Below are 25670 nucleotides of genomic sequence, written 5' to 3'. Positions count from 1 at the left end.
TTGGAGATTCGAGTTGGCCACCTCATCTGCGTCGTGCGAACAACGTTTTTTTCGATATTCGCACGTACGTATATATATATAAGAATAAAAATTATCACACAAAACACACCCACCCGTAAATCGTGCCGACGCTGCGTGCAATTATGGTGTAAATGTACAACGGACGTATTTGTGTTGGCACGTATTATATACACACCATTATATCAACGTCGTACGAGGTTTATGGTTCAGAGTTAAAGATTATAATGCATACCGCCGAGTCTCGTACGTGAAACATTTTTACGGAGGCGGTTGTCGACGAATGCTCCCCGGTGTACTTGCTCGATAATAATTGGTATTGTTTTCTTTAAGTGACCGACTCGTTTGACTCGTTTGATAGCGATAAAATGTAAGACGACGAGCGATTACAATATCACAACGAAGTTGAACGCGTGCAAATTGCCTAACCGCGTTAGGATTCTCGTGGTACTCGAAATCGAAGGGATTTTCAATTCTGATTTCACTCATTTGCTATATCGGTTCTCCCGTAATCGAATAATATTCATTAATAATATTAATAATAATAATGCGGCTACGGTTGTGTTTCAATAAGACTTTTTTACATTTATCCGGATCGTTATTTGAAAATAGTGCGTCAACGAGTCAATAACAATAAAAAACAAATATACAATGAATAATAATTCTCTATTTAGATAATACACCGTCAAATATGATTCACTTAATGTTTGACTTTCCTCGTCGGGTAAAAAACCAACCCCTAAAATACTCGGTAAAATACAATTGAGAATGTTATTTTTGGTAACACGATTGAGAACGCTCGATATTTAATTTTTTTTTTCCAGCAGCCAAATTTAATCGAATGATAATTTGAGTACAGTATGCAGCTATGATACAATTAAGAACGTTCTACCTTTTGGCTGAACGATTGATATTTATCGGACGTTTATCGGATTAACCGGATGTTATTAGTAACTTCATACACCTATACGAGATATCTATAGGCATTATAGTCGTCGCACAAACGTCAACGAAGTATTCGTTAGTTTATAAAATATATTACGTAGCATATTCCTATTCATTGAATAATGGAAAATAATGAAATAAAAATTATACGAGGTGAAGATTAAGTTTTATTAGGTAATAATAAATATCGTTTTATTCGAAAACGTTAGGACACAAAAAATATTTAGAGTATATTGGATTACGATATCCCGCTATAACTAATTTATTGATAACTTATTTGTCATTAGTAAAGACCGGATTTATATGTTTTTATATATCATTACTTGGTCTATGCAGTTGTATGAGAGTAAAAAATGTGGACGATTCATTAAATTCTGAGTTTATAGAAAAAAGTTTTTTTTGCATATTTGAGAATATATCATAGGTTAGAGAATATTTAGCCCATTTAGCATATTTTAGAATATTTGAGATTTGTTTCATAGTTGGAGATTGTACAAACTGTTATCTGTAAACTAACCAATATACCAGGTGAAACGGGTAACACAATAAAAATTTTAAAGTGTCTCAATTATGTTAAAAAAATAAAGGTTACCAAATGTTAGTAAAAGTTGGGAACATTTTATTTGGAAACAATGAATATTGTTATCCCAAAATACTTTACACCTAATTTAGTTGTTGACATGAAGTTTGCACCTTCAATATCTGTTGATGTTGAATGTTCATTTAGTTTCTATAAATAAATTTTAAGCGATAGAAAAACTAACATGAGTACAGTTAATATGTAAAATATATTATTGTTTATTCATATAATAAAATTTAAATAGTTTTTCAGGTTTATTTTTTATTCTTCAGAAAGTAAATATTTACCGTTGTATGCACCAAAGAAATAGTTTTTTTTTATACATACATATATATATTGTTATTTTATATCTTGTATTAAATTATTATTATTTAAGAATTATTTTTTGTTAACCAATTTTTTTTTGTTTTATTATATTTTAATATATATATATATGATTATTTGTTATTTTTTAATATTGTGACAATAGTTTTAATACAACATTTAATTCAAATAGGTATACCAAAGGAATATTGTTTTTAAATTTTAATACTATAGATCAGGGATCGCCAGCCAATCGATCGTTGTAAAATTTAATTTTACCACTGTTGATCGATCGCGTAAAATAATCAGATTAATTGGATAATGGAAATATTAGATTTAAAGATTTAAGACCTAAATTTTCCTGGATGTCAATCACTAGGGACTTAAATGTCAAATGTAGCTCACTTGTTTGAAAACGTTGGCGACCCCTGTTATAGATTATACAGTAATATTTTTATTATATTCCTACTCTTACTGAAGTACAATAGTATTCTAGTATAATATGCAACTACGTATATACCTCATGATTAAAAGAACGTTGTAAAAAAAAAAAAAAATTAAAAATGCATATTAAACCATGTATTGATGTTTGTTGATTATTTTTGAACAATTCGAATATTTTTATATATTTTTAAGATTTTTAAGAGAATACAATAAGAATATTTGAAGGTTTTTTAGAGAATATTAGCATCATATTTGAGATATTTTAAGAGAATATAAAACCGGTCTTTAGTCATTACATATTTGTTACATATTTTTATAATTCAATATTTTTTACATTTTTTTAAACATATTTGTTTTACATAAGACTTTTTTCAAGAATATTTGTTAAATGACAAATTATATGGTAATGTTGCACGTAAATTCGCTCTCAATCGTATTTATTTTTGGAAGTTTTTTGGGTCATAGTGGTAAGTTCTTTGTGTTAATTTTAAGTGTTTTCAATCGTTCGGTTGAAAAGGTAAAACGTGCTCAATCGTTCGACAGCCAAAATACTAACTCCGTTTCGAAAACAGTAATAGTCTAACGAGTTTTATTTACACGTGGTCCAGCATATATTATAATGAACATTTTGTATTCACACGAATTATTTGGTTAGTTGCGCATAGATTTTAAGACCTGTCTTTTTTCTTACTGGTGTCGTAGTACTATGATATCGTTCTCCAATCGCAAGACAATAACGGCGAATTAAACTTTTAATTTTAACTACTTTAAAATCTGTTGGACGTTTATCGTGGTTCGATGCATGTTAAACCTACACGCGGATCGAGATTAGATAAATCCAATACTACGCTACGGACGGTATTTCGACCGTCCAGTGGATCGGAAAAGTATTTCTATCGTCACGTCACGAGTGTACGTGGATCCAGTGCCATATATCCCAGTAAACACTGTAAGCTAGTGTTTAGGGCGGCAAATAATTTTTAAAATTAAATTTTTATTATTTGTATTTAGAACTAAAATAAATGCAATTAATTATAAAATATTTTATTTTATTAAAGCCGAAGGGTACTATTTAATTTTGAATATAATTTAAAAACGAACTAGTTAATCTAGTTTTATTACCGGGTTTTTAATCATTATATTTCATATCATATTTTTGTAATGAAGTTTTTCATACGAATACATTTTTATTTCACATCATAAAAATTTTAAGTAATAAAGGAAACAACATTTTTTGGACTAGAAAATATTTATTTATATCAAAAGGCGGAAATTGGTTTAGCGCTTAAAGCGGACGGAAGAAATGCGCGTTCGGTGCACGTACCTTGAGTACTTTGACCACGTCGGACGGGAACGTCATCAGTGGCGCGTTGATGACGCGCCGGTACATGCGGTCCACGAAGATGCCGGCCCGGATGGCGTGCGCGACCGACTTGAACTTGGGTTTGTCGTCGCCCTTGCGCCTCGTGCACGCCATTTGCCTGGTGAACGTGGATGCCAGCCAGTCCCTGACTTCTTGCGGTACCGCGTCCGGTTGCACCTCGGACAGCTCGTCGTCCTCCTCGGCGGCCAGTCGTCTGCGCGCGTACGGCGGTACCACATGTCATGCAACAAGCACACGCGAAATCGCGAAAACCGTTAGAGAAAGAAAAAAAAAAACAAAAACGAACGCACGGCCTCCTCTAGTTGATTATTTAAATTTTTAACAGTGTTACGAACGTTTGGTGTATCGGTGGATGGAGTATTGAGGGTGGGGGGTCCGTGGGAGTCGACCGCTTGTTAAGATATCGCTTTGGTTCCGTTCGTCCGATCGTTACTGCATGTTCACCGAGAAGAAACGATTCGCATTGTGTACGTTATTACAATGTACTTTGTACATTGTGCGTTTTTTTTTTTTAAATATCAACGAAAAATCCAAACAATATTCGTTACTACGTTACAACGTATAAACATGTATATATACTCGCATATATAAACATTTATACTATAGGTTAGTTCAAACTATCCGATTTTGTAAAACGATCGATAACACGATACGATCCGAGAACATTTTTACTATATTTGTGTAATCATAATGTGTGTATACTTTATGTAATATTTTGTTTGAAACCAAAATAAATTACACGCATAGATGGTAAACCGTTTCGATCACCTGTTTAAATGTGAACGCGGAAATTGAATATGTTCACTACCGGTGCGGGTTCCGCGAAATTCAGTTTCAATGGACCGAATGGATCGCAGGAAAAAAAAAATAAAATCCGTTAAATAATAACAAGTAAAGAAATAAACCTCGCGTCTGATTTACGTCGATGCGTCCGTTGAAAAAATGTTAACTTGCACCGGTCCAAGACCAAAATTACTATCGACGGTACATATTTCTCTGCATAATATAACGACAGAATGAACGAATGATAATAACTACGTGAGCATGAAATGGAAGAAAAACGAGCAGCTACCCTAATTCGATACAATTCGAAAAAACCTGTGTGAAACGTGTAACAGTCATGTGTTGCATGTTCGTGACACTGTGTCAGCGCGAGCAACGTAGATGTACAATAATATTTATTTTATCAGCTATATACAACAGCGACCTGCGACTTATATTGTTTCACGAATAAAAAATATGTTTTATTTTAATTTTTTTTTTTTTTTATAAAGATACTTTTTTAAGGTACTATTGCCATCGCAACATTTTTAACATCGTTATACTTCGTTAGCGGATGTAAAAGGAAGTGCACTACGACAACATAGCAGTAATGCGGATGAACTCGAAACGTCATGGAAATCAAATTATTTAAATGTAAAAAGACTGGACCTGCATCTCCGCAATACGACAGCAGTGTATACGCGTCGGTGAAACGAGAGATATTTCGCACACCGTGTTACGGACGGATAGTAATTGAAGATTCTGCTGCGAAGAGTGAGCGGGTGTGCTGCAATTATTTCGGTTCGATAACTTTACGCTAAAGCGTACAGTATCTGCAGCACCGTTAATAAGTTCGACGGGAAAGGATTAATTCGTTAAGAAAATAATATTTTATCCTCCCGTCCAATAGAGACACGTTTATCACCCCCGATTATAACGGACGGTTCGCACAGTTTATCGATGTAAATAATTGTTGAGCGAGAAAATCTCGACGGCGACACGGAAGTTGCATGACGGAACCCCATACGACCATGCGATTTTCAACGTAAACTCCGCTGCCGACCGACCGACCCATCGACCGCAGATCGGCTTCCGATGAAATCTCCGAAAACGTAAGTCCTGCATCGACAGTCGGGAGAAGATACTCGTGTTGGTTTAAAACTTTTACGCATCGTCAATACAACCGGAACAATAAGAGGAGTCAACAAATGACACCGTCGCGTGGTGCGGACCTCGGAGTAGGTAACGCTATGTCTAATGCCGTATTCCTTAATGTTTTGTGTCCTGGACGACATTCGTACGATTTGAATAGCGCAAAGAGTGTGCACTGTCAACCACCGTAACAAGGCCGTTTTCGCGTCGCATGACGTGAACACTGATCTACGTAATTACGGGATTAGACGAGGCCGTTAATAATTATCTGAACGTGGTCTACGATTATGATAATGTGTTTGAACATGTGCCTAGACCACGGCCACGCAGTCGATTCACACAGTTAAACGTAACCAACCTGACTAACAGAACATCGATGAAATTTCCTTCGTGTACGAGAACGCATTTCAACACCACCTGAGCACACTGAGCCAGAAGCGTACCCAGATATTTTTTATGGAGGGGGGCGTCCAAAATTTTTATTTTATCTGATGATGGGAAATTAAAATACACTATATACTATTATTATACTATTTACTATTAAATTGTTGAGTATGTAGAAGTTTCAATGGGTGGGTCCGAACCCGAAAACCCCCCCCTTGGGTACGCCCTTGCATTGAGCACATCTATCTACGGCTATGATTCACGTGAATTGTTACTGAATAGAAACGTAAACGTCTTCGTTTATCAGACGTTTGTTGTGGCGTATTCACATACAGGGCCGGCGCTAGAAGTATTGGCACCCTTGAACTCCCCCCCCCCCCCTTCATACCCATTTAGTTTGAGTAGTAGTAAAATAAAGTTTTTTAGTGAATTTAAATAAAATTAGTAAATATTTAGTATAATAACTTAGTATTATATCAACGCATTTTTGAACAGGTTTTTGTTTTTTCGTTGCAAAAATATAATAGTTTTAATTTTGAGCTTGGCGTTTTTTACTTTTTTAGTTGTTTTGTTGGGCATTATATTATTTCACGCCGCCACTGCCTACAATATAGGAATACTATGTTTCACTAACAAATCATTTATTAAGACAACCAAAGAACGGAGTTCATTATAAATAACTAATAAGGAACAAAAATATTATGTAAAAATTAACTAAACAAAAAATATGTATATTGATTACCTGATAACGGTAACTTGTTAGTTTAAACATTTGACATTACACAGTAGATCGTACGTAGTGAGCGCTCGTCGAAAATAATAAATTATGCGTGTATATGTGCAACTGTGTCTTTTTGATTTACGCCACACTCCGCGGTATTTTCGCCGTAAGGTTCAAACAGTTTTACCACCGCGTTTTTTACGTAATCATCTAGTTATATAAATTTATTTGTAAACGGGTAAATATTTTATGAAAATAAATATTGCTACCATCTATTTATGTACACAGACAAATGCGGTGGTATGTTTCCATACATTATTTTTACATCAAAACCAGCGCTGTATGGATGCAGTAACCTATATGAAGTATAAAGTACAACTGTTATATTTTTACTTCCTGTAGATCGTTAATGCGTATTAAAAGATAAATTAGATGAAAATAATTTTCAGTTTGGCGCCCCTTTCATGCTGGCGCCCTGGGCAATCGCCCAGGTCGCCCATAGCTTTCGCTGGCCCTGATCACATACATTCACCATGTGTTACTGTGGAACAGCCTTGAAAGTATGGGACGAAAATCTAAGAAACAACTTACCATATTTGTTGCGAAAAACTAAGTACGCAATTAAAAATGCAATACCATTAACAATGCAGAATTCTGAACATTGCACGTAATAGTCTGTTCTTATACATCAAGATGCCTCTTGATAACAAATTCATATAGTGGCATATAAAGGTTTTCATTTTGGAGGGGGCCGATTATGTATTTGATTTTTGGGTAGAAGGGAATGAGGAAGCACACTATTACGAAAAAAATTACTTGAACACTATATGACTTCTCGACCGTCTTTACACCATCAGAGAAATAAGAAACTTGATTTTTTTAATGATTTATTATTTCTTAAAATTATAATAAATACATTGTAATAAAATTTTTTTTTATTAGAGCCACTCAAAATTCACCACATATTTTCTTAAAAGAATAAACAAATTTTATAAGTATAAAATTTTAAATTATCGCATATGCAACATTCTCAGTGTCGCGACACATTTTCAGAAACCTCCAGCATTAAGACATATTCATGTTAAAAATAACAATCTTTAACAATAATGTTTTTCATTTCAGAGGGGTCCCGGGCCCCCTCGCTCCCCCCCATAAATACGCCCCTGAATTCATACTATTATAGAGCAATCTAAAAAAAATGTTGAGTATAATATTTATGCTGATTTTTACAAATAAGGAATACATTTTTTTTTTATGAAATGCAATAAAAAAATTCAGATGAACAAGGCAAATAAATTGATTGTAGTTTCGAATTTGTTAAAATTTTAAAAGAAATAAAATATATATTTTATAATATTTACTGTTATTATTTTTTTTTTTTTACTTTAAACTTTTATAAATATTATAGCAATTTATAGCAACTTTTATAATCCTCTAATCGTTCCATAATATGAAAACTAAAAATGAAAATAAATGAATACTAAAATAGTGCAACATTGTTGAAATAAGCTATTTAGAGAAAATTGATCACTAGCTGACAAAGTTATCATAAAGTAGATGGATAACAGTGATGATATAATTTATTTGAATCACTGTAAATTCATCAAAAATAATCTTTAAGGCTTATATGGCTTTATGGATATATGAAATATAATTTCGTTAATTGAGATTTTACAGAGACCTTTAACAGTTTGTTCAGTTTAATATTTTCTTTCGTAAACTTTCTAAACCTGTGAAGCTTTTAGGTATGTAGTTTCTTGAAAAAAAGTCTAAATTATATACTTTCCAAGTCTATTAAATGTTTAATATGAATAAAAAATAATTCGTTATAAGCCGTTCTACTAGTTTAAAAATGGAGTTTGAGTTCATACAGAAATAGTAACATAATTGTTATTAAAAACATAATCTTAGTTGTCTTGTTGTCTTGTTGTCTCTCATGTTAGTGGGCTGATTAGAGCTCTGCGTAAGCCGGACGCTGGCCTGGTTCAATCCATTTTAGCCTCATCTGGACCGGGCTTAAACCTGGCTCGGTTATGCACTTAGTATGATTTATCCGTCCCTGATACGCACTTGTGAATTGTCTGGGCCGGGATGGGCTTACCAGATCATATTTTAATTACGGACTATCAGAAATAATTGTAAATAGACATTATTGATTTGTTGTAATTTATATTTTAATTTTTTATAAAAAAAATGTATTAAATTAAAAACTACAAATTTTAATTAAAAAAAAATAAAAATATATGTTTTTATTATATAATAAACATTATAAATATAAGATTTTTGAAGAAAACAAGGTCAGGTTGGACGGGACCATGCCAATTTGTTATTAATATGAATTAGGCTGGACATGCTAAATCTACGTAAGCATATAATTGGATGTACTTTAAAAATGAGGCCCGTACAAAGCTCTAGTAGGTACTGTTATTAATTATAAATTATTGTAAGCATATTTCGGTATATTCTGGGCTCTTTGGCAACTATAGTAACTATAATTATTTTACAATTGCTATTGTTTTTGAAATAAAATCCTCTTTAGTTATTAAAACGATTTGGTTTTAAATTCTTAATTGTATACACAACATTTTGTATTGACATTATTATTTTAAATTAACGTTTATGTTTTAATAACTATACCTACTAGTATATTGTATTTTACATTGAAATAACATTATCTTGTTACATTTTATAATATGATGTCGTGACGGAATTTCTAAAAAGACGTAAACGTTGAATTTTACTCGCTTTGATCCGTTTATATTTAGACATGCTTGGCGGATTAATTAAATTTTGAAAATAATGGCGTTTACGCAAAAAACGTACCGTTTATTAACCATGTACGTTGTATACTATTATTGAAAATACATTGTTGCTCGTTAGATTGTTTATTTGATTTTTTCTACAACGTTAAATCGCAAACGTTAGCAAATCTTTCTTCTACGTATATTTCTTATTTTTTGAGCGAACAATTTAACGACATCAAGAGGTTGAACCGCTAACGTTAAGCTTACGTTACATAGGCACATCGAATCGATGTTACCAGCTTACCGGTATTGATGGTATTATGATATATTATTAAAATCGATTATCCGAGGAGAAAAAAATCATTCACTCTCGCGTTGATTACACTGAAATTTTATTCAAATAGTTTTTATTTATTTTTACGGAAATCACGGAATAGTTCTGGCTATACAGTGTGAATATAATTTTTCAATATTTCCCGTAATGTTTTGTTAATGTATTATTTCTACAGAGAGCTGATTACGGATCCTAAGTAGATTAAAACGGATAAAAGGCACATAGTTGTAGATACTTCATTAATTAATAATGATAGCTAATGAACCGCTGTAGGGATTACTTGAAACGATTTCGAAATATTGTCTACAAATACACGACCGTGCTCTTTAATTGTTTAGAATCAACACTTTAAATGGTCATTATTATATTGGTATTTGTTGTACACAAATATTATATTTATTACATTGTTTCTGTTGAACTCGAATAAAAAAAAATAATAATAACAAATAGTTTTGATGTAATAAATTCAATAAGAAAAAAAAACAAAATATTATTATTTTTTTCCATCCAACAAAGATATTCGTAATATAAGTAAAATATGTTAATATCTGTAATATACTCGTGTGGGTTGAAAAATTCTTTCGCGTCGTACGATTCGTGAGAAATCAAAAGCATGTACACGGAAAAAACCATAGTATTGAGAGAACGGCATCGTTATTATTTTCTTATCGACTTATTTATTCTTAGAATTAGAAAATTACTATGAGAACCGATGTAATAACAATACACTACTAATGGTTAATTTGTGACGTAAACGATAGAAATCGAACCAAGTTCTAAACCTATTGTTGGCTTTACATAAGTCTTTGTTGATCGTTCAAGAGGTTTGTAAATGTATTAATATAATGAATCATGTATAATAATATAAACAGCGATATCTATGTTTCTGAATGCAAATATATGATGTGGTGGTTCCATTTTTACTTTTTTAATAAATAAACTCATACCTTTTGTCTGATTATTGTTTTTTTTAATTTTTTTTATTACCATTTAGATTTATTGTGGGATAACTTCAAATTGGCTATAAACCATTTTTGACATACCTATACTAAAACAATTAAACACCCGGCATTGCCATCTGCAGAATTTATAATATCCCAAGATGTTATTGATTTTGTTACCTTATGACGTTAAGGATTCATCGTTAAATATTTTATCCAGCTATGTGCAACGATTAATTTTATGAATACAGTTACTATTGGATTAATGGACACCATTGGACAATACATTGTTTTCAAAGTAATAATTTATAATTTGCTGTTTTTAAATTTAAATTTAGTTAATTCTTTCTTGAACAATACCGTTTGAATTTTTAAAATAGCATTTTATTTAGTGAACGAGAACTCGGTTATTTTCTAAATATTTAAATAATTTACAATGGAATTCTATTGAGTGCTCAGATTTGTTTTCATAATGTAATACATAATGTAATGTAATACAAAATCAAATATTTTACTGATAAAAGATAATACATTTTATTTATATTTAGTTTGCCGAAAGAATTTATGATACTTGGATGATAATAGTACTATAATTTTCTTTAAAAATTCTTTCAAATTTAAAAATAATTATTAGATTGTAGCAAATTTGAAACATTCGTGTGTCTGATTAAATATCCGTTTATTTGGGATTTTATTGTGCAAAAAAAGTAAAAAAAAAAAATAATAACATTCATAAATAATATGCATAAATATATTATATTAACAACGCTCTCAGATTTTATCATGAGTGCAATATGGTAACTCCATCATGTAACATATTATTTAATGAGATTTTGATGTACCTAAGATTTATTTCAGACGCAAATACTCCATCAATAGTCGTTCTTCTATACGTAGTTGCACCGTTGTCAGCTATTGATTTTATCATCTTACGAATATAAAATAAAATAGACGTATAAATATATACTAAAAATAATATTATATTAAATATAATATTATACTCATTTTTCATAATTCAACGGATGTTTTGATTTTTTTCAAATACAAGTGAAAAATAGTTTAGATTAGATAATTCAACTTTAGAAAATTCAATAGATAATTCGATACAAAATAACTTGTGCCACATAAATTATACTAATTGCTAAAATAATTTATTCAAGATTTTTAATAATTTATGAAACACATTAACTTATGCATCAAAAGTACCATTTTGAAAAAGCGTATTATTACATAGTTGCAGTTATTGATGATTGAAATTATGAAATGAAGCATACAATAAATTAGTTTACAAATTATACGTTAAAATACATATTTTATGTATCCGGAGTACATAAAATAATTTTTAAATGTTATTTTAGTAATCTCGATTTAAATAAAATAATAAATCAATTTTTGTTGATGAAATCAGATATCAGTATGAAATCAGATGAATATTTCCTTAGTTTGGAGTCTGTCGACGGTTAAATTTTTGAAATTAAATTAAATCACTAGTAATTTCTGGTCTATAAAAAGGTTTACTGCTATTACGTTCGGTCCGATGTTTATCTGTTCAAAGTTTTTATTTTGTTAAATCCCTGAAATTATGGTACAAACTCAACTTTAAATCACGTAGACTCATTGTTAAAGATACTTTGTTGAAGATTTTAAATGCCTCAAGTTTTTAGAGTCATAAGAGTTGAGCTTGAGTTTAAAAAAAAGCTTGAGTTTCGAAAATATAAATTTGCTGTAGTTATGTAAATGTGTCGGATGTTATCATAATATAATATTCAAATACATCATATCAAAGATTGAATTAGAAACATTTTGACTGAAACCAAGCAAATTTTATAAGCTTAATTTATCAATTTATTTTAAAGTGACAACTTTGATGAAAAAAAGTGAAATATTGATATTATTAAGTTTACATCGAACTATGGCGATAATATGCAATGGCATTTAAAAATAGAAATAAAAAAGGCACGAGAGAGAAGTGTTTGATCGTACAAGTAATCTAATATTTATAACAATGCAATAGTTGAAGGTTAATATCACAAAATTTTTGTTGTGTACTTTGAATGTATTTATTTTCATTTTGGAAATTCCTATATTGTATGTAAAAAACGATATTTTCAATTGTTTAAAATTTCAACCTGTCAATTTTTATAGTTTTTCTTTATCATATTCCTGGGATGGAAAAAGTTTTTGAAAAACGTTATTAAACGGATAAAAATGAAAAACGAAGACAATTAATAAAATGAAAACGAAATAAAACAAAAAACGAAAACAATTAATAAAACGAAAACGAAACAAAACAAAAAACAAAAACGTAAAACGGAAATAAATTATAGTATTATACATTATTTAATTATTTATACCACGAAAAAAAAATCTGTTATCGAAAACGGAAAAACTGATAATTCTGATAATATTGTTAACAATAAAATATATAAATAGCATAGAACGAATATTGTAGGTCGCACGCACACACACACACTGCTGTGGTAGCGGTATAATTCTAATATCTTTCATCATGATGGTCATGGTTCATAGAGTAATCTATAACATGGTTTCAATGATTATTATATTATATTATTATCTATTGAATTTGGAGGTTGATTAATCATGGTATTGCTTAATGCTTTTGTCCTATAGCTATTAAGTTATAAGATCATAGAAAATTTGAGTATAAGTAATAAGGTCTATGCTTTAAGTATACTTTTTGGTTTTTAATTTTTACCAATGCACTTTTAAAATTTTAAAATATTTTAATTTTCGAATTTTTAAGTGCATTTCTATATTGCGCGTTACTCTTATAACTTAAAAGTTAAAAGTTACGAGTTATAAGTTTTAAGAATATATTATATATATATATAAAAAAAAAAAAATTATCAAAAACGTTATTTGGAAACAATAAGAAAATAACGTTTTTAAAAACGTTAATCAAAAACGATATGGAACATAATAATATCTCCGAGTTTTATTGCGGGACTTAATTGGGACCAGTTGCAGACATAAGCGATCACATTCGTGGTCCAGTTACGCCCTTGTAATTTGGACGTGCAAGTCCAACAGCACTTATTTTGTTCGCATACGATATCTACAAGTTCAGAATACGGATGACCATCGTCGTTTCTATTACTACGGTTACTACACTCTGAACACCTGGATTTTTCTATGTCCGTGTTCAACTGCGGTTTTGGCATTAACGTGATGGTTACAGTCTTTCGAGTTCGATGGCTATCAAGTGATAGATAATGGTTTCTTTACGATTTTTCTTACCGCGAACGCATTAGCACACGGAATTAGTACCATAAACGGACGTTGACGCTATAACATTAAGGTCTATTACGGTCAACACTGGTAGAAGTTTGTCGTTGACTTTAATCCAAAATCAATATGATCTTAACAGTACATACATTTTTAGTTAGTTCTTATTGATGAGATTTTACCTATCAAATATTTCTTAAGATATATTTTGAGCACGCGTAAATAATTCAATCTTAAAGCTAACTGTTCAACAATTATTTATAGATGATTTTCCTTTTTCTTTTCCTCATACGTGATCTTGTTTATTTAACCGTGAGTTTTTTTTTTTTTTTTAGTCTATTCGCTCCATCCTCGAAAAATGCAAGACTGAGCATCAACGAGTTTATTAGCTAATGATGAGTTAATTTTATTTTAACACATTATTTACAATCTTCATACTAATTTAACTTATTTTCTCAATGCCTCCAACGTTAACTTAAAAGTAATTTAAAACACTTTTGCCGACTATTCCAATTCATTTATTTTTGAATTTTCATTGCCATCGAAGTTTTTTTTTTTTTTTTTGATTTATTGTTAAACTATTTAATTTGTTTTTCGAAGTCATTATAATCTTAAAATATAAAAATAAAAATTTTACCTATACGATAATTTCTAATGTTTTGAGATAGAAGTAAAATTAATTTAATTGAAACCATTAAGTATGAAAAAATGAAATTAATTTAGGTTAAATTAACACTCTATTATTAACTTTATTAATGTCGGAAAATGAATGTAATAACTTAAACTGTTATTATAACTCGTCATTAAAAAAAAAAAAAAAAATTATGAACTTAGCTTAAGTGAATTAAAAAATGTTAAAAAAAAAACTTTTCCAGTATTCCTAGCGAGTGACACGGTGATCATTTAGTTGAATACGTGAGACGAACGATTTGGCGGAGCAAATAAAATGGGAATTATTATATCATTTTTTCCTTGCATTGTATTTTTAACACACTTTTTTATGTTTGATTTAGTAGTCGTATTAGTTATTTTATCTCATTTGACGTTAAAATTATGTAAGCCCACTCTTCTTTGCCCTAAATCCCGCATTGAGAACTAGAAACTGGGAAACTAATCAGAAACATGTCGGAGACGCGCGAGGAAGATTAGACAGCGGTCATGCGATGGAGAATTGGAGAATGACATTTCTCGCGCGAATATGGTAATGAATGCACCCGCTTAGAATCCCGGGTGTGAAATCCGTTTCTCATGGAGACGATTTATATTATCTTTATTTATCTCGAATTAGTATTAATGATGTTTGTCGACTGTACGCTACCGAGTCTAATAATAATAATAAATAATAAAAATAAATAAAATTATGGTTAGATACAACTGTTGTAATGATGATGATGATGATAATAATAATAATAGTATTTCGTTGGCCGTACAATGCAATAATGGAGCACGTAATGCGTATGGACTACGGACAATCGGTCACGTCGTGGGTGCTCTCTCGGTGTGCATAATATTAGGTATAAGCCCAAGTCGGAAATTTAATAATATAATATCGCGGACCGTCGACGACGAGAGGTGAGGACTTTTGATGCGTTTAATGTTCAATAATTTATACGTATATTATACTATGGGGAGAACTCTGATGCTGTGCTAGAACGGGATTTAATGTTGCCGAGTCGTACTGTTGGGTTGTACTGCGAAAGATCAGTTCGATCAGACAAAATACGTTATAACGATAATAACATCAGTGGCGCCGAAAAAGTTGCTATGGCGATGAATACTCGAAACAAATGTCAATAGCACCCACCTACCCCACCTGTCATAATTCATACACCTACCTACAAAGTTTGTACGACTCATGATTAAAATGCAAATTAATGCAAAATATCATGTCAATTAGGCGCCTCATATATTGAGTGAATAAATTAATTACATATCTTATCTCATATTCGTATTATTTATAACGTGTTTGTCTTCGTTAAATGACGAGTATAGCAGTTGTATTTAATACTCTAGTTAATATTTAATCGTTTATAGCGTTCATCATCCTACTTGAAATCCATTTTGGTATTTATACCAACAGGGGCATGCCTAGAAATTATGTTTGGGAGTTCGAGGGGTTTCAATATTTCTACTATCACGTATTTCAAATGTATTTATTTCACAAGACAATGATTTTGGTGTGTGTACAATATGTATACTAATTACACTTATTATTCAATAGTAATATTAAAAAATAATAATTATAATATTTTTTTCTTCAATTATTGATGATCCAAATTGAATAATTTGTATGTAAATTAATTTCATAAATTTGTGACATTATTAGATATTGGATAATTTAAAAATATTTTCCTGACCTTTTTGTCTTTCATCTTCTACAAATTGTAATATTAATATTTATTTATATTTATTAAAATTTAATTTTAATATTTTTATCGATAAGGTACAGATAAAATAATACAATAATTCAATGACTCGGTATATCTCAAACGCGAACCAGTATTGATTTCTATTTTTATCATATTTATTGTAACAAAAAAAAAAATCTATTTTATAAAAACCTATAGAATTATTCCGCTTCCATGAATCTTTTGCTGATAAAAAAATATGTTTCCATTCCGTATTTATATGTGGATTTTTATATTACACTGATTGCACAGTCGTAAGCATTTAAATAAACATTTGGTCACATTCGGTTGACCTGCACTATAGAATTGACGACTACAATGTTTAACAATGTTTTTTTCTAAAATGTTTTTTTTTTTTAATATTTCATTTTTCAATTGATTGAAAAAAAAAATTGAGTTCGAGTTCGAGTACAGCTTGAAATTTTCCTAGGTCCTATTCGGTTTAATAAAAAATATAAAGGTTCGTTTAGGTTCGGGCTGGAAAAAATATTTTTAAGTTTGGTTCGATTTCAAAAATTAATGTTTGACCCATAACTAGAAAACAACTGTTCTCTATTGTTAACAGACACGTGACCTAAATAACGGGTGAATTCGACGATATGACTATTCGGTCAGTTATACAAGTTATTAGTTGTTCATTTTTCATAAGTGTTTTTATGAATAGTTCGATACTATGTTTTGCAATAGAAAACACGTGGTAAGTAATATTCAGCAGTAAGGAATAGTAAAATTCGAACATCGACCTCCGGGTCTCCAAGACGTAGTGCGAGTCAGCACCGAATGAATCTAAAAACATCTGTACATGGTAATTCGACATTTTAGACGATATGCGATCTTCTATGGCTGACAGTGTGAGGCGTTATGCTGTCATATATGGTCCGACGGTAAGCTCCTGCAGTATATTTAGGGCCAGCGAAAGGGTGAGGTAGGGAGGGCTAGAGCTTCAGGGCTCGTACATACGAGATGGCCCATCATATTAGCTTTTTATACAATATTTTTATTGAATTAAAATATGTACAAGTAGTATGTATATCTTAGTCAAACAAGTGCAAGTAAAGGGGGTCCCGGGGCTCTAAAAAATTCCTACCGGCCCTGAGTATATTACAAAGTATAAATATGTATAATGATATAGTACAACGTCCACGTGATGTAAAAACTCCATCGGCACTCGAACGATATCATAGAAAATAACGTGTGCTTGCGTGTAACGCGCAGCTAGTGTGGCGATGTCGATTGCTGTGTGTGCGCGGTGGTGGCGAGTCAATGAGGACGTAGGATCGGTCACGATAGGATTGACCGTACTGTGTGCGTGATATCAACCCCCCTACTTGTACGGTGGTGCGGAGGAGGCGGAGACGGATTGGCCGGACGACGAGACGGTCAAAACTTTCGTCCTGACCGACTGGAGCGTTTCTCTACAGTAATCGTAAACACGTACACTATGGTCCGGCCGAAGCCCACTGTCGCGTAAATTGCACTTCGACCAAACGCATTGTAGTATAATTATGTATGTCGCATCCGTTTAGTGAAATTGTTCAGTCATGAAAAGTTATCCGGTTTATAAAATCGGAACCATTTTTTTACACTTCATGAAATACATAATTATTTCATCAACCGCGTAACTTTTCGTGAAATGGAAACTACATTTTAACATCGTGTAACTTTTTTTATAAACTGGTTAGCCACTTTATGAAACAAAAATATAACTATTATTTTCACCTGAAAATTGATTTATATGACTTTCCAATAATAATATAATATATGACTTACCAATTTAATATAATTATCTTAATCACATTGTTATGTAATTGATGACCTAGTTTCGATCTGCTGTTGATCTTGTTAATAGATATTATCTTTAATACGTATAATCTTCATGTTCAGCGGTGTAATTGTGTACATATTGAATCAGTACGTTGTACAATATTATGCGTGAATGATCACTGTCATTTTAAAATGAAATTCTATTCGAAAGTTGAATTTTATAAAAAAAAAATTGGACATTAATTATAAAAAAACCCGATAAAAGACTTTATACCAGTGATGAAATTCAACGAATCATTAAAGAAATCACAAAAGCTAAATCTAATACGTAAGTGTATACTTTAAAATAATACATTTTTAATCAGGAAAATTATATAGTATATATTTATAGATATAAATCTAAGAAAAAATGTAATAGCCGTTAACACAGTTCAACAACTACATGTTCAAATAAATAAAAATAATACATTTATTTTAAAAAATATTAAAATATTAATTTGTATTGTTACTTATTATACTCGCTTTTTTTTTATTTTAATTTTTTTATAATTTATTTAAAATTAATATTATAGGATGCGTATATAATAGTTTTTTTGTAAGAAATAATAATTATATTTTTATTTGGTTTTTATCAGAATAATTATATTAAATAGGTAGGTGACACAATTGACTATTATAATATTATTAGAAAATTATATAATGTAATTTTCATGTGAAAAAGAATAGTTCTATTTTTATTTTATAAAGTGGCTGACTAGTTGATGTAATAATTATGAAAATCATGAAGTATAAAAATATGGTTTCCATTTATTAACTGGATAACTTTTTATTAAATGAACATTTCACTAAATATATTCAACATATATATATTGTTAACATCATAATATGTATATGCTATATTATAATTTATAATATATTTATTATATTTATTTAAATTTATTATGGCATGATATTATCCAATAAATTATTATTATGACATTCGGTCTGTTCTGACGCACGAACCGCTATGCACACGGATGTCCGACCCATCACTTGGCACCTCAGAAATGAAATTAATGAGCTATTATAAATTATTATAATAATGAAGCTCTATGGTTGTCGTGAAAAAAATAAATTTAAAATATAATAACAATTCTATAATTATTTGTTTTAAACTCACCATATAATTTTTGTATATTTTTGTTTAATTTAAACGTTATAAAGTAATCTAATAAAATATTGTAAGTAAAAAATAAAAAAAAATTGATAATTTCTAATGTGTAACATACACAGTGCTTTAGCAAAATAATTAAAAAGAAGGACTCTTAGAGTATTTCTCTCATAGAGAAACTTAAAAAGAAATAAATATTTTTCTGAAATTATTAATTAACTCGTAGCTTACGAATGGGGAATCTGCTTTATCGTTATTTTGATTCATTTTTATTTTATAAAATGTATGTTAAAACAATAATATACGAAACAGTGATCAAAATATTGTAGCAATAAATCTTTTTATGAAAACGATGTGTTATTCGCTTCCGTTCTAACAAAAATAATTAGTAGTGATATTATTCAAATTTAAAAGCATGGTAAAATAATTCTAGTTGCTCTTTTGTACCTGTTCCAATATAAATAGTCAGTATTTCGAAACCGAATATTAATTACTCACAATAGACGTCTATAAAATGTTGGAAAAATGACTTTTCAAAATTGTCGTTGGTATAGGTTCATTTTAAATTCTAATAATAAAAAATTTATATTTTAGAGAACATTATTAATTAATTTTCAGGACTAAAAATTACTGAAATATTTTTCATTAAGAACATATCTACGTGTCCAATTTAAATCGGTCAAAAACCGTATTCCTGTGTAGTTCATTTGCATTTCGTAGTGATAAAATACTGAATTCCCAACGTGATTCGATTTATTTTTAGTGCAGGCTTAAGTTAGAATTTGTTAATTATGTACTTACATACTTAATTAGTTTGTATTTTATCGTGAAAGAAATTTGAAAGTCATAATTGTTTCGAAATTTTCTGTTCAAAACTGTAAGCAATTCATTTGAAGTGTTGATTATTGATATTCATTGGCAGTTTGTTGATGTTCGACATAGAATACGTTGTCAAATTCAAGCGAATTGAAAACTAAATTTATTTTTAGTTGTTTTTTATGTAAGTAGTTGCTGTGTAAGTGACGAAGACTGTGTAAGAAAAATCTACTTATGATTTGTAGTTAGAAAATATGCGATTGGATATTTATTTTTTTGTATAAAAATGTGAAACATTATATTTGAGAAATACCGATTAAGGTTTTTAGAAACATCATATGATTGACTTGACCATGAAGTGATTTTGACTGAGTTGATTGATTAATTCGGTTGGAGTTTGGTCTTACTGTGGTAGTGTCTTGCTGTACTGATAAATAGATTCGAAAGGAAAACATTTTATCGATTGGTAATAATTGTAACGTAATTTGGATTAGTATTATTAAATTAGTAATTTTATTAATGCATTTTAGGTCAACGGTATTTGGAAAAATATGATTGACGGGGACAAAAGTTTTATTTTTATCGTCGGAGGATATTTGAGATTTAAATAATGTTTTACGAAAACGTTTAGTATTTATTTTTTAATGACGGTCGATATTCATTTTTGGATTTATTTGAAGGTTAGTTAATCATTTTCATATATCCGATTTAAGTTATTTTATTTTTAAATGTTAATATTGTATTAATAGCTGATGGAGTAAAAATATTTCGTTAACAGCATGATTAAATTAAATGAATATATCGTAAAACGAATTTAAATATAAAATGTTTTTTTATACATTTTAAACTTTTTCTCTGTTCAGAAAATGTGAAAATGTGAAAACAGCTCAAAATTATTTACCACGTAAGCACATAAGTAACTGATTTTTCATGCTTAAATACTAAATGAATATATATAACATAAATGTAATAATATATAAATATATTTAACTTTAAAAAAATTGTTGCGGGTTGCTAAATTTTTTTTTTTACTTTTTTCGATTGTATTTCAAATATTCCATCATCATTTTCATGAAACTGACCAAGAGATAGACATGTTTTTGCATAAATATTTTTGTCAATTTTTCGACACCACAAAGTTTCAAAAAACTACAAATAATATTGATATTTGGACACAGGGAAAATTTAATATGTTTACGAGTACTCCGTATGAGCCATAATTTAAGATCCAAGCTAAATTATTTAAATTGTAGATGTTTAAATAATAAAGAACAGAACCAAATATGATATATATATATATTTTACGTTAAATATATCTGTTTTTTAATACTTGGATACATATTCGTATTCCAATCAGTTCGGAATGTTTTTTTATTCAATACAAACTTTTTTTTCGCATGATTTTAATTTCAAAATGAAATTCGAATTATTATTAATAATTCTATTTACATATTATACATACATTTTTTTTTCGATTAACATTAAATTACCGAAATAACATGTTACCCATCAACGTTTTATATTGAGTTGGCATTGCCGAGGGAATAATATTTTTCCATTTATTTTTGGGGTTTATTTTCGTGTCAAACATTTAAGTACCTATTTGTTTGTACATTTGTAGATTTAATGTCAAATACACTTGCTTTTTATACTTTTTACGATTGGTTGCTCGTCATTTATGTCTTGACAATATGATTATGCCTTCAAATATCCAACGATGTTCGTAAAAGTACTGTTTAAATGAAAACATAAATTTTCTATAATATTGTAATATCTGTGGCACATGATTACGGTAAAATTAATACTAATTGATATATGTATTCTAAAAAATGCTAATAGACTGTGATGATAAACATTTGAGTAGTTATTAGATACTGGTCAATTTAAATTTCAAAATATTGTAATTAATCGATTGTGCACGGAAAATTGAATTGCATGTCTCTAAAATATGTTGTAACACAATTGTATTTATTCCGGGATAATATAGATAAATCAAAAAAAAAAAAAAAAAAAATTCAAAAAACAACTACTTTAGTTACGTTTTTACTCCGAAAGAAATATGTTAGATGTGTTATTTATTAAGACTTTAGAATTTAAATGATGCTTTAGCATAATTGAGTTATTTAAAAAAAAGCGCATCTGCGTATCAGATGCACGCTCTTCGTGGACGGCAAACGATAGAATTACACGCGATCATGCATGAAAATGTTTTGATTTAATATTTTCCTTTTGAAATCATACAATTACCGAGATCTGTTCCACTACGCACGAGATTGCTGATGCGTTTGCGTTCGAATAATAATGATCACCACACGTGTTACAAACGGGTATCATGGGACAACTACTTTTAGCTGATTTTCAAACTCCTTGTTTGATCACAGCGACGCTGATATCTTTAAGTCTGGCGCGGGTAATTCAAATTGCGTTATAATCCGATCGAAATTTTAATGGCATGTGTGTACGTTTTTTAATCACTCGACACTTTGCGGTGGTTTGATAAGTGCACGCGGACCTTATTCGATGGAAACGACGTACGTATTCCGTCCACGTACTTCGAAAACGGAGTTCGATGTGCTCTTTAGGTAAAATTCGGGAGGGATTGAGGGGAGGGGGGGTTTCCGTGAAAACTTCTTAGGCTAATGATCTATATTGTGTTCAACAACCTTGCCCATATGGGTGCACGGAGTCGTTTCTGTCGGACCATCGGTACGGTGGACGCGGACGTTGTAGTCGACGCCTGCGATAACTTCGAAGTTTCCACCTGTTCCTCTTCGCTATTCTTCATGTCGCAGCAACTGCTGAATGGTTACATTGATAATAAAAAACAACAAGCCACGTACGGTAAAATCATGTTATATTATATTATTTTATTGGCGAATGGTGGAGCGTCGTTTAATTTCAATCCAATATATCAAAGCGAAATTGGCTGACAAAATACACCATTATAGTTTGGTATGACTACCGTAATTGAATGCTCTGTTACTTAAATGGTTTTTTATACCGACGGATATTTTTAAATGTACCAAGTTGAGCAACAGACAATGATTGTTTAAATCATGGGAAAAAAAGTCTTTTAGTTACATATATTTTTAATCACAAAAAATTTCAATAACATAGTTTTATTTAATTTTTTTTATTTATTTCTTATAGTTATTTATTTACTCTTTATTTACTGGACGTAAAAATTGAGATTTTAATACGTGTTTTATATTGAGTTATAAGAGTAAATTAAAAAAATTCATATTTTTTCCGGTCGTAACTAAACTATTTTCAACAAAAATGATTTCACATTAAAACAGGAAAGGCATAAAATACGAGATGAATGAATTGAATTAAAACTTTCATAATTTTCTGTTACATTTTTAAATATACATAGTAAATAGTTACCTTAATTATGAATGTTTAATTTTAATCAAATATTCGAAAAATATTATATTTAAGTAGAAAATTTTAATTAAAAACGTTGTAAAAAATTCTTGTATAATTTTTTTCATATTTTCCAAATATAAAGTTATAAGAATTAATAGGGTACTACTAAAAGTAAAAAATTATTTTATGAACTTCAAATTGATATATTCGTTTCATAAATTTTGAAGCAAAAAAATATGTCGTTCATATTTGTAGATATAGTTATTAATTTACATTTTTATGTGTGTTCTGTAAATCTTACTTTTATAAGGATAATTTTAGTATAATTTATATTAATAATTATTAATAGTATATTTGTTAAAGACTTGTTTTATTGAATTAAATGCGAGTTATTTCAATGAGATCTGGTGGCTGCATTCATGAATCCACGAAGCTGTTACAAGCTTTAATAATGTGACAGCATATCTGTTATTATAAGATCAAAGATGACGCAGACATTTTTCACAGATGTAATTTATTATTTAGTGTACAAAAAGATTTTTTTATTCTTATAGTTATTTAAGAATTAGAATTAGTTAAGAGTTGATCTTAATTTTATATTGTGTTTTTGAATGCAAAAGGACAATTTTAAACCATTCCGGCGTTTTGATAGGCAATATTGCTACGTGCACGTCACGCATTCTTATTATTGGTATCTGTCTGGGAGTTGTGAATTGAAAATATTATTATTCCGCAGTGCAAGTTTAGAAAAATTAAAAAAATCCGAAGCTCTCAGTTGTATAATCGCATTACATTGTGCATGAAAAACGCTCTCTTAGAGTTTTTTAAAAGTAACTTAAATAAAATCAAACGAATAATGTAAAAAAACCTTATAATGGTTACCTGAGATATATGTTATGTTTATATGTTGCTATTATGTATGGTAATAAGGTTTATCTACGACAGTAAACATTCATCAAATATTACAATTATTAAAAATAACAATTACATTCATATAATACCTAACGTGGTGCATATTGTTTGATTAATTATGGAACACAGAGCGCCTATTTAATTTTAATTGTTTACAATCGTGTAACATCGATTATAATTATTTTTGTTTGGATAAACGAAATTCGAAAAATTAAACACGAATCGGTTGTACGGAAAAATTTGGCTATATCGATTCTACGATAGTATTTACTACATCTGAAAATACGCATATGTCGAAACGAAAAATTATGGAATACTGTTTAGCCATAACGATTTCGGAACCAACCCAATACAAGCTTTAATTAATTTAGAATATTTTTGAATACTGAAATTATAATATGGCCGGGAAATTAAAACATTAATAAGTTGTAGAAAACAATTTCTTTTGCACTTTAGAGTTAATAATAAAAATAATCTTCTCATTTCCAAACGATGTCTCAAACTATTTAGATGTTGATGTAAATGCTGCTTTTTTAAATACGTATTTACTCATTTAAGCGACTTAAAATTTGAGGTAATTCACCCAAATGAAAATCGCCTTTTATATTTACTGGTGTGTTTAGATTCATCGTTAAAGGTTTAAAATTAATTAATTAGTTAATTACAACATCGAAATAAATTTACAACTCATTAAAAGCCATATAAGAATTTAAGATAATGGTTTGTAAACGTTGGAACTATATCGTTATAAGTAAGCGAAGAAAATTGATATTATTTGATTAAGAAGGTAGGTAATGAGGTTTTTTATATATTTTTTTATTTTTTATCGTTTAATTTTAACGTGAACTTTTATTACATCCGTGGTATTGCTTGTATTTTATTTGCGTACATTCTCATAAGTAATATATTATACATTTATAATCATTTGATTTTTTGTAATACTATACTTATACTGTATTATAGTTTTATTTACATACAAATAGTTTTGGTAAATATTATTAAAATAATAAATAAATAATTAACAGTTAAATAAGTTAAATAAAATTTTGATTGTATTAAAATGCCATTTTTAGTACATTTAAAATAATACGTCGCAGCATCATAGAATGTTGTAATTTGTTTAATGTGGTTTGATTAGCATGATAATAGTTAAACTTCGTAAACGACGTGCATATAATTTTAATACAATACGTCGTCTAACGGTTAGTATCTTATCCAATTTAGGGATAAAATCACATTATAATATTATGATATCAAAAATTTAAAAACGCTATTCATCCGCCAAAATCATTA

The 25670-nt window shown here is 29.6% G+C and overlaps 1 protein-coding gene across 5 annotated transcripts in view; it reads right to left on the bottom strand.

Moving 5' to 3' along the window:
* The window catches only part of LOC112681283 (calcium/calmodulin-dependent 3',5'-cyclic nucleotide phosphodiesterase 1A-like), a 455395-nt gene that overhangs the window by 16434 nt on the left and 413291 nt on the right, over positions 1–25670 (bottom strand). For 4 of the 5 annotated variants that reach the window (XM_025551569.1, XM_025551566.1, XM_025551549.1 and 1 more), the window contains 2 exons: positions 22760–22894; positions 3615–3867 (listed from right to left, as the gene is read on the bottom strand). In XM_025551569.1, coding sequence (XP_025407354.1) covers positions 3615–3867; positions 22760–22894 — 388 coding nt within the window. The remainder of the gene's footprint in view (positions 1–3614; positions 3868–22759; positions 22895–25670) is intronic. The other variant, XM_025551556.1, reaches the window with a different exon arrangement.

The sequence above is a fragment of the Sipha flava genome, unplaced genomic scaffold (assembly GCF_003268045.1).
Source record: "Sipha flava isolate LNK unplaced genomic scaffold, YSA_version1 102_pilon_pilon, whole genome shotgun sequence".
In the NCBI taxonomy this organism is placed as follows: domain Eukaryota; kingdom Metazoa; phylum Arthropoda; class Insecta; order Hemiptera; family Aphididae; genus Sipha; species Sipha flava.
Note: the sequence above shows the minus strand (reverse complement) of the source record. Positions and strands in the feature narration are given on the sequence as shown.